A 9,720-nucleotide genomic window follows, 5' to 3' on the forward strand; every position below is an offset into this window, starting at 1 on the left:
GAAGTATTCGCGAGAGGAAGAAATGAATACCGTCTGCACTCCTAAAGTCCACTAAAATAATACACGTTGCAGTTCTATACCACAAATATATATTGGGGCCTATTTATGGATATCATACCTTTTCTTTTTCTCCATCTGTATATACGAGTGCCGGAATTTGCCTCACACTCTAAATTCGTTGATTAGAAAGTAATCTAATGGACCAGGCCGGAGGAGGGACAAATCCAAATAAGATCTAATGGATTTAATTTCTAAATCAATTAGACTAAAAATTGTAATCTTATGTGGATTTATCCCTCCTCGTGGTCTTATTAGATTACTTTTTAATCCAACGAATTTAGAGTGTGTAATTTGGAAAAAAAAATCATGCTATCGAGGATATCGGTAATCATGAGTATCATTATAATGTATATACGGGACGATTTATAGCACATGAATCTTGGCTCCAATATGTTTACATACACCCTGTTTGAGATGTGAAAATGTTCCCCATGATCTTGAAGCACGTAAATTTTCCTAATGTTGGGCCTATGCACGCGTACATCCACGCAATCATGTGCGCAACATAATGATAGGCATGTTCCACCGATTTAGATCTCCCTCCTTCAGGAGATGATTCCTGCCCCTTTGACCATAGATAGGGTCTTACTTAGTCCTCGTTTGTGTTGGAAGCACGAAGCCACTTTGTTTTGTAGCTCTGTGATGCAACCATCGAACTCGCCTAAAAAACAAGCAAGCAAGACGAATATATCCCCATGTATACAGCAAACGGGGGTCTTTCGTAATGAGCAGGGAGGTGCCTCCATAATGGTATGGGCCACTTCCCGATACCATTGGTGCAACTGCAGCTGTGGAGGTGGTGGTCTCTTCCTTCTCTCATGGTGCAGCGTGGTCTTATGCTGAAGACCAAGTAAATTTGTTTGTCATTCTGTGGTCAGTGTCATTTCAATTCTTCTATTTTCATTAATTTTCATATATTTTTCAGATTTCTTTTGTTTTGATGTGTATATACCATGTAAATAGTTACCTTCTTTTTCATGATTTATCTCAACCACTCTTAGCTATATCTGACTTCTTTGTCATCAAGAGCTGGTTGAAGACTAGAGAGTTTATTTATCCAATACGGTAGGCCTATAGCGCGTTACCGATCTGTTGTCTTTTACCAGGCGAGCTGTCGTGAGGGCAGTGCAGATGACAGTTTTAGCATTAGTCTTCAAAGCCTCCAAAGTAAGTCAACGTATATACGAGACGAATCTTGATATCGAGTCGGTGAAATTTATTGAAAGTGTACAACGTTCCCTCTCACTTCCGGCAAATACGAGACAAATGGAACTTTCTTACGACTCTGACGATGGAACTGATCTGGATGCTGCATATCAGCGATACTGGGGTCCAGAAGTAAGTAATAATCACTGGTGTTTGAAATAGATATAGGTACCGGAAGCTCAAATCGAAGCTGTAGAATCAGACAATAATAGTAATGATACTGTTACTAGTGTTAGTTCTCAGATGTTTTCATGTTCCTGTCGATTTGTATCAAATTGCCTTTGATATATAATAGTATTATTGTCAGGAGGTGTTAGGTGTGTACAACTGTTGCTGCTGTTTTTATCTTGATACAGTTTAGTGCAAGCTATACAGATTATCACTCTCCTAAGAAAGTTCCGTTCATGGGCGTGTGGCAGTGTCGCGGTTAGAAATCACATAAACCTCTAAAATCTAGATAATTACTACTAGACGACATGACCTGCTATGATAATATCGAGTACGTAGAGCGAGATCTCCCTTCATCATTCGTGTAATACCTATCCGGTGTATAATAACGAAATATTCAATATTCAGACCAGAGACCACCTCTGTGCCATACATGAATATCATTGCTGGAAGACAATGCTCAAAAACTCTCAATCGTTATGATATAACTGTATTACAACAAGGAGATAATGATTGCAGACTTGCATCATGGATCTACGACAGTACCTCTAAGTTAATATGCGGCCTATATATGTATATAATATATATATATATATATATATATATATGCAATTTATTACCTATAGTGGCTGTTTGTGCATATTATGGGTGTGGTGCTGCTCATGGAGCACTTTTGGATCTCTTCGCTCCGTGTACGTTATACCCTCTCTCTCGCTATATTATATAGGCCTTTTTTACCATTCTTTTCGGTTACGAAGTAAATGTTATATACCATCGTCATTGACATGGAGGCTATTGTAATTTACCGCAAGAATATTGTATCATATAACATATATATATATATATATATATATATATATACACATCAGTGTATATACTTACATACATGTATATGTACATATACAGTATTATATTTATATACAATCGTACCTGCACTGTGATGGACAATCTGAAACCCCAGATACGAATGGATGAACTAGATTATAGATGCTGATAGGCCTAATGGAGGCTACATAAGCGTATATCAACAAGAGCCAGGCGACAGAGGGAGAGTGAAAGACAGAGAGCGATGAATTTTCAGAACACCCGCTATATACCTGTATACTTTCACTATAGGTCATAAACTGGAATTTGAAGGATAAAGTTTATTTCACATTTTGGCGTAAATTACGATTCTGAATGACATGATGGGGTCTTGAAAACGAGTGTTACTCTGTATGACCCATGAAAAGGAGATAATGAAACGGAGGCTGAATAATTCATCACCTCGGATACCACGAAATCTATCCAGTATCCGCTTGAGTTTGTACAGCGGTTCGATTAGCAGTCAATGGCTGCAGTAAATGGCCGCCGGCCTGCATTGAAATTAGGAAATTGAATCGTTTAATTCACAGGAAATCCATCCAAATAAAACTATTACCTTCCGTGATAATATACAAAAGTGACAAAAATTGGAAAAAACTGAAGAAGATATGACATTTTGAAATGCCCCCTCTTTTTTTCTTTTCACATTTCGGTCAGTCCGTAAAACGAATATTCACAGCACGGAGCGAGTTGATGATAATAAATACCCTCACAATTTTTATGTTTGTTACATACGACATTCTTGAGAGATTTGCTCGTTTGTTATTTTTTTTTTTGCTAAAAGTAGAGGTATACCGAGATAACCCTTCTTTTTTTTTTACAAGCTTTATACTTTACACGGCTGAAGTGTTTTTGTTTTCCGTATAGGAAATTAGTTCAAAATACTCGTAAGAAATTATAAGAACATATTGTTAACTTGGTCATTTTTTGGAAAATTTTTCTGAAAATTTAGATATTTCAAAATGTCATGTCTTACCATGTGGCAAATTATACCACACTATCTTCCCGTTTCTTATCCGATTGCATCATATCCCATCTGAGGCCTATGGTGCGAAGGGATTGGCTTTATTTGGATCAGGTGAAGTACATGCACCTCGGCGACGTTAGAGTAATGCCGCACTCGCAGACAATACAAATGATTATTTGCTTATTTGATATTTCTGTGTCGTTCTGGAGGGAACACTTTCTTTTTCGTTGATGTAATACAATTTTTAAGGCTTTAGCAACACTGACAAATAGTGACTTTATTCGGCATGACAAACAAATTCAGGCAAAGTTGATTTGGAAATTTCCTCTATGCTTGTGGTAATAAAACGATTTATATTACTACCTAGTTAGAAAATCCCAGAGACACAAAATGCAGTGAAAAGAGTTCTAGTTATAGGCCTAAATAATACAAAACGTGTCAATAGGCCCTATATATTTTTTTTTCATAAGAGCCTATGGTAATATTACGCCGTTCGAATGTATAGGGCATAGGCCATGCGAACGAGCAATGGCTATCTAGAAGTCATCATGATATTACAACTGCATCTTTTCTGAATCATAATCATAGGGAACAAGTCCCGATTCTCCTGACGCATCGCCGCCTGCCCTAGCTCCGGGCCCGAGCTCGGAAGTAGCGGCCGAGACAAGAGCTGCAACTAAGAGAAAACGGAAACGTAAAGCAGGAGGTCGTCCAGAATCTCCATCAGAGAGCGACGCTTCAGAGAACAGGACGCCGGCGGTGTCTGCCCGCCGCGGACGAGGACGCGGACGAGGACGCGGGCGAGGACGCGGACGCGGCGGTAGATCTAATAGAGGACGTGGGTCGACAAGCCGCTCCACCACCCGGGTACCGGGTACTAGTAATAGGGGTCGGAAAAGGAGCAGACCAAGCGCCGGCGCATCAACAGAGGGACGGCCAGTACCAGGTAAACACCTAAAGGGGATGACGGCAGATGGAGACCGGATCGCTCGTCTGAGACAAGCGAGAACAGACAAGTTGAAGGTGAGCTAGCTAGAGCCATGGACCTACAACGAAGAGCCTACATGAAACATGAATTTAGGACTGTATTTCAGTAGATGCTGTACAGGGCCGGCGGAACGTTTTCAGAAGTGTGGGGGCCCACTTCCGGGTTTCATGAGCTAACAAGGAAAAAAAAAAGCCTTGGTCAGCTCATCTCATCCCTTCCATTTCCGGGTTTCTTCAGCTGAAAAGGTAAAAACATTACCTTACCGCGCTCACACTTCAAGATCTCTATCTTTTTCTATTTAGTGTGACTTGCGTACTTCTGGGTTAAAAAAAAAAGTGTGGGGCCCAAAGTGATGAAACCTTGTTAAGTTTTTCTTTATTTGAAAAAATACAAAAATACAAAAAGTGTGGGGGCCCGAGCCCCCCACGGTCCCCATGGCTCCGCCGGCCATGCTGTAGTATATGGCACATTCAGTTTGGGGTTATTACCTCCACCAAGGGAGGAGGTTATGTTTTCGTTACCGTTGGTTTGTGTGTTTGTCCGTGCGCAAAATAACTCAAAAAGTTTTGCACGGATTCGCCTGAAACTTACAGGAGAGGTTAAGAATGAGACAAGTAAGAGATTATTAGATTTTGGTAGTGATCCGAGAATTTGGGGGTAATGTATGAAGGCTTTTTGATATGTTTGCAGATACTAGTAGGGTCAATGAACTTGGGAGTTCAAGGTACGAGCACAATGGTTTGCATGCGCGCGCTATACAGTGCGTGCTCTAGTTTGGTTTCTGCTAGGGCGAGGCGCGCCGCGCAGCTGAGGGTTTATTACGTAACAAAGGCTTCTACATTGGGAAATCTGGCGACTGTCGGCACACAATGGGTGGAAATCATTGAAGAAAAAGATCAGTGGCGGAAATTTGTTGCATGCTTGGCGGAGGTCTGCGCTCTCAGACTCTCAAACTTGCTTTCTAGTTCATTATTTTTTTTTCGCTCATGATACCCTTCTGTAGCGAGAAACACGAACGTTCACCTCCAACGTAGTCGTAACGTTAGGGCATGTTATGTCTAGTCCCTATCATTATCGATGTATCAAAAAAAAAGAAGAAGAAAGGATGGGGAGAGATTGTATCAAAAACCCCTCTCTTGATGAATTTCTTGTTTGAAACCAATTGAAAGTAGAGATCATCTATGGTATTGGTTCCATAACATTTCCTCCTGCCACAATTGTTCTAACAAGTTACTAATAATACTGGTACTCGGTAAGAAATATCTATGGGCTAAGGTATGACGTTAGACCTATCTATACGTTAAGCGAAAGAGATTCTATCCTCTTATAGGCTTATAGGCTTTATCAACAGTAACGTTAGAGCCTAGCGTTAGAATTTTACTGCGAATCCTTGATTCCTAGCACCAAACTCAACCTAGCTGTGAAACTCCACATTTCACAGCCCTAATCCTGACCATATAGAAATTTAACTGTTTCTCCCATAGAAGCAAATTCAGAAGGTATTTTCTTGAAACTTATTATTTATGGTAACTTTGCCATCCAATGGTAACTCCGCTCCATGGAAATCTTGATTTTGATTGCCTGTTGCGTATTGCTGCCATACCAGTGGATTGCCAACTTACAATGATTGTGAACGGGCCACAGATAAGATTTTCAGGGAAATTTTTCGCCCGGATGTCAGTAGCAAAAATCAACTGGAAATATTGTTTTCCCCCTTTTCTCCACATGGCAACTCTAACAGATTTACACATCAACCACCCTGTAGTTTTTGGCGCACAGCTAACGCTTTAGTTTGTAAGCACTGCACCGCGCGCAGACCACATAATGTATTGGCTTTGACTGTCGCTGAGGATGTGTAATGACAACGAAGATTCATTGTTCATTGATGGTTGAAATCAAGGACATAATTTCGAATGAAAATTTTAACCGAATTGTAATGTAATGTCAATGCATTTTCCAAAAAAAAAAACTTCATTCAACACGATGTCCAATACAACTCGGTTTGTGTGCTTTGTCATTACAAAAAAAAAAGAAGAAGAAAAGAAAAGCGGTCGATCTAAAAAGGGAGCATCGCATGGAAACATCGAATTGAAATGGGAACAATAACATTTGATAGTGCTGCATTTTCTCAATCACGTAGGTCAAGTTTATACGTGATTGTTATCAGGCAGATAAAATCAGGCTGTCGATGAGTAGAAGGACCAACCATACTTACCAAGTTCTGGTAATTGACTGAAAATATCATCATGGAAGCTAAGCAATAATCCATAACATGCATGTACATACTGCTTGTTAGTGATTCTTCGTGAATTTAACAATTATGTGCAAACGGCCAATGGCGAAAGCCTTTGTGGTCAGTTTGAAATGCTCAAATTGGACATTTACCAAAATACTGAAGTTGCCTAATACCGGTACTCAAATTACTCATTTTGAAAATATCGTGGAGGTTTGTAATACTCAATGACCCCCCCCCCCCCCAAAAAAAAAAAAAAAAAAATAATAATAATAATAAATAAATAATAAATAAATAAAAAAGATAAATAAATAAAAATAAATAAATAAATAAATAAATAAAAAAAAATCATAAAACTGGGTAGCCTCCTATATGTAAATGCATGTCTGCATTCTGTATAGTTCGGCCATGGGGTCAAAGTTCAAGGGAAATGTTCAAAGGTCACAATTTTCCCAACATTTTGATAGTACAGTGCACTTCCATTTAGCGAACAGACTTGTCAAAATCCCTGTTACATATACAATGAAGTGAGACTTATGGTCACGATATTTTCTGGTGGTTTTTTTTTTCTTCCATTGTGCTTTTGCTCAGTTATAACAAAAATTTAGTATACATGTATAACAAAAGAAAACTGTCTTTCCTGTGGCTATGTTATAACAAGAGTCCACTGTATCTCAAAGTGTTGTCATGAAAATGAATGTGCTTTGTGTCGAATTGTGGGCCATTGTGTATGGGTCAAGGGCAGTGGTCAAAAATGCATCGAATATGCTCAGGTTCCCAATAATTACTCTTAACACAATTTCGCCATTCATCGAAATAAACACTCGATACATTTTTAATACAAGCTTGTTACATACCAGTTTATGAAACTTGTTTCACTTTGAAATGATGTGAAACTATTATTACACATTGAAATGATGTATTTTGTTTCCGGACCTCTTGGAATAACCATGAATTATTGCAAAAGCATAGGGCCTACACTGTACTATTCTCCTTAGCAACAATTACAGCCACTGTTAAAATAACATCCTAATTAGGTATATGTATTCAAGTAATGGTATGATGTCAAGGATTTATCAGATGCACATTGCTTGTACAACTACACTGTATTACATGATGTTGACAGCAAGGATACCGATGTCATTTTTTGATTTTCAGAATGATATCAAGAACATGTCTCGGGAACAAATAGAAGACATCCTGCTCAAAACTTTGGAACGGAGACCAGGACTGATGTTTGATGTCATGCAGCCGTCTTCACCACCTGGGGGAGATCCACCTTCACAGGACCTTCCATGGTGCAAATGCAGAAACTGCGTCGAAATGCCAACAGACGCAGAGCGGTTGTGTTGTGGCAAGACACCCGAAGCATGCTTAACAGAGCACCCCGTAAGTAGAATGTTTTGAAGATCTTATCAAGATCACAAGTGTTTGGCATATCTTATAAAATCAAAAGTGTTTTAGTGAAAAATGTGAGAGGTATTACTGTAGTGCATATAATATGGACACTATCTATCACACCTGCAATGAATCTGTTGTAATAAACTTTAGTATCGGCTACTTACTGTACAATCTTATATTTTTGCGAATGGGGTGATCAGACTTTTTTTTTTTCTTCAAGATATTGTTTTCGCAAATTGACACCAATTGTATCGTTAATGCAGTAATACCTTCAACGCAACGTGCATTTTTGCTTGAAAACGTAATTCAATTGTGATTCACGAAATTTGTGAAATGTAAACCTTACCGAAAATAACAGTTCACAAATACAGTCATGACTTAATTATTCATTTTAATTTTGAAGGTTCAAGGATATTCATAATTGTTCTGACTGGATGTCACCAGAATTCAATGCGCCATGAGTTTTTATGATTTTGTTGTGGAGGATTTGAGTTTCACTATATCATATTTGCATATCCTTCACACAAACACACACACACACACAAACATTCTCCTTCTCCAATTTGCAATTTTTGTAGGTTTTCCAGCTCATCATGGATGAAGTGTGCTTACTTCTTCAAAGAGCAATGTGGGTCGATGCTTATAATCTTGAAGGAGAGCCGCAGGAGCCAGGGGAGGACAATCGCTGCATGCGCCATGCTGCATATCGATGTTTTGTGTTCTGGCAGCATGGAAGGTTGGGAGCCGGAAATCGAAAGGTCATTCCAAGCTGCTGTGTGACAGCAATTCGGCGGCTCTATCCTAGCCTGACAGGTCTATACACCGGCTACAGAGCAGGAAGATTTGTGTGAATAAAATGTGCCAGAGTCTAAAAGGTTTAAAGCTCATGCTACTTGATACAGTGTATATAGGACTCCTGATTCTAGTATATTGTTTTAGCATGATTAATTCAGACTGAAAAGGTGTATACATGTACATACATAACTACTACTCCAATGGACATGTCTCCTGTCTCTGAGTTAAAGGAATATTGAGCTTGGGTGTGTTTTAGTTCACACAATGTATTTGTATTACACCACATTACTCCAGAAACTGAAAGAGGCTATCTACCATGAAATACAGTGTCAAAATAGTATTTAGATTTATTCTTCTTCTTCTTCTTTTTTTTTTTTTTGAGAATAAAACAGACATCGATTATGCTTTGTTACATTTTGTGTAGAAAAAGATAAATTAAATCTTCTTATCAATGTATACTGATGAAACAGCAGTATAATCTAAAGTATTCCAAAACATTTTTATCAAAAGTTATGACTGGACTTACGCAGAAATTCAGAAACCAATAAGCCATCTTCACTTATATACTACTGGTATGCACATGTATTCATCGCTACAGCAAATACATTTTGGGTTAACGTAAGTACTCTTGCAAGCTTAGCTGACATTTCTTGCCACATTGTGTTTTGTCTTGTTTTATCTTACTTTCACAAAGACTTTGCAGAGAGGGTGACAGAAGTATAGTAAGTTACTCAAAGCATGAACATTTTTCTACAAGTCGATAGTGAATTTATGTTAATCTATATGTTGTTTTGACAAGTTATAACAAAAAAAGCAATAATATACTTCAATTTTGCCTACCTTTTCTTTTATGCTGTGATGTAAAATGTTGCCACAGCACCATTGCCTCCTCAAATATACTCCCTTCATTATACCTTGTAAGTACAATGCATACGTGATTTGTCAGCACATTTATGGGCATCAAGACTTAATACAAATGTACCAATAGACCTGTACTAGATAACTACATGTATTATGCAGTATAACCTATATCAATGA

The 9,720-nt window shown here is 38.5% G+C and overlaps 2 protein-coding genes across 2 annotated transcripts in view; one reads left to right on the plus strand and one right to left on the minus strand.

Moving 5' to 3' along the window:
• LOC139711120 (nesprin-1-like) overlaps window positions 1-9,720 on the minus strand; it is a 69,974-nt gene that overhangs the window by 34,723 nt on the left and 25,531 nt on the right. The window lies entirely within an intron of this gene.
• Window positions 1,327-8,738, plus strand: LOC139711132 (uncharacterized). The gene is made up of 4 exons (XM_071623052.1): window positions 1,327-1,398; window positions 3,854-4,288; window positions 7,645-7,875; window positions 8,466-8,738. The coding sequence occupies exons 1-4, from the start codon at window positions 1,327-1,329 to the stop codon at window positions 8,736-8,738; spliced, it is 1,011 nt and encodes a 336-aa protein (XP_071479153.1).

This window comes from Diadema antillarum, unplaced genomic scaffold, assembly GCF_040938485.1.
Source record: "Diadema antillarum isolate AM-2024a unplaced genomic scaffold, OU_Dant_1.0 seq00001612_RagTag, whole genome shotgun sequence".
Classification (NCBI taxonomy): domain Eukaryota; kingdom Metazoa; phylum Echinodermata; class Echinoidea; order Diadematoida; family Diadematidae; genus Diadema; species Diadema antillarum.

Excerpts from the sequence above, each read along its gene's own strand:
- LOC139711132 (XM_071623052.1), top strand. The coding sequence starts at position 1,327 with ATGGAACTTTCTTACGACTCTGACGATGGAACTGATCTGGATGCTGCA. Across the intron at positions 1,399-3,853 it reads AGCGATACTGGGGTCCAGAA|GGAACAAGTCCCGATTCTCC; the intron begins GTAAGTAATAAT and ends TCATAATCATAG. Across the intron at positions 7,876-8,465 it reads CATGCTTAACAGAGCACCCC|GTTTTCCAGCTCATCATGGA; the intron begins GTAAGTAGAATG and ends CAATTTTTGTAG.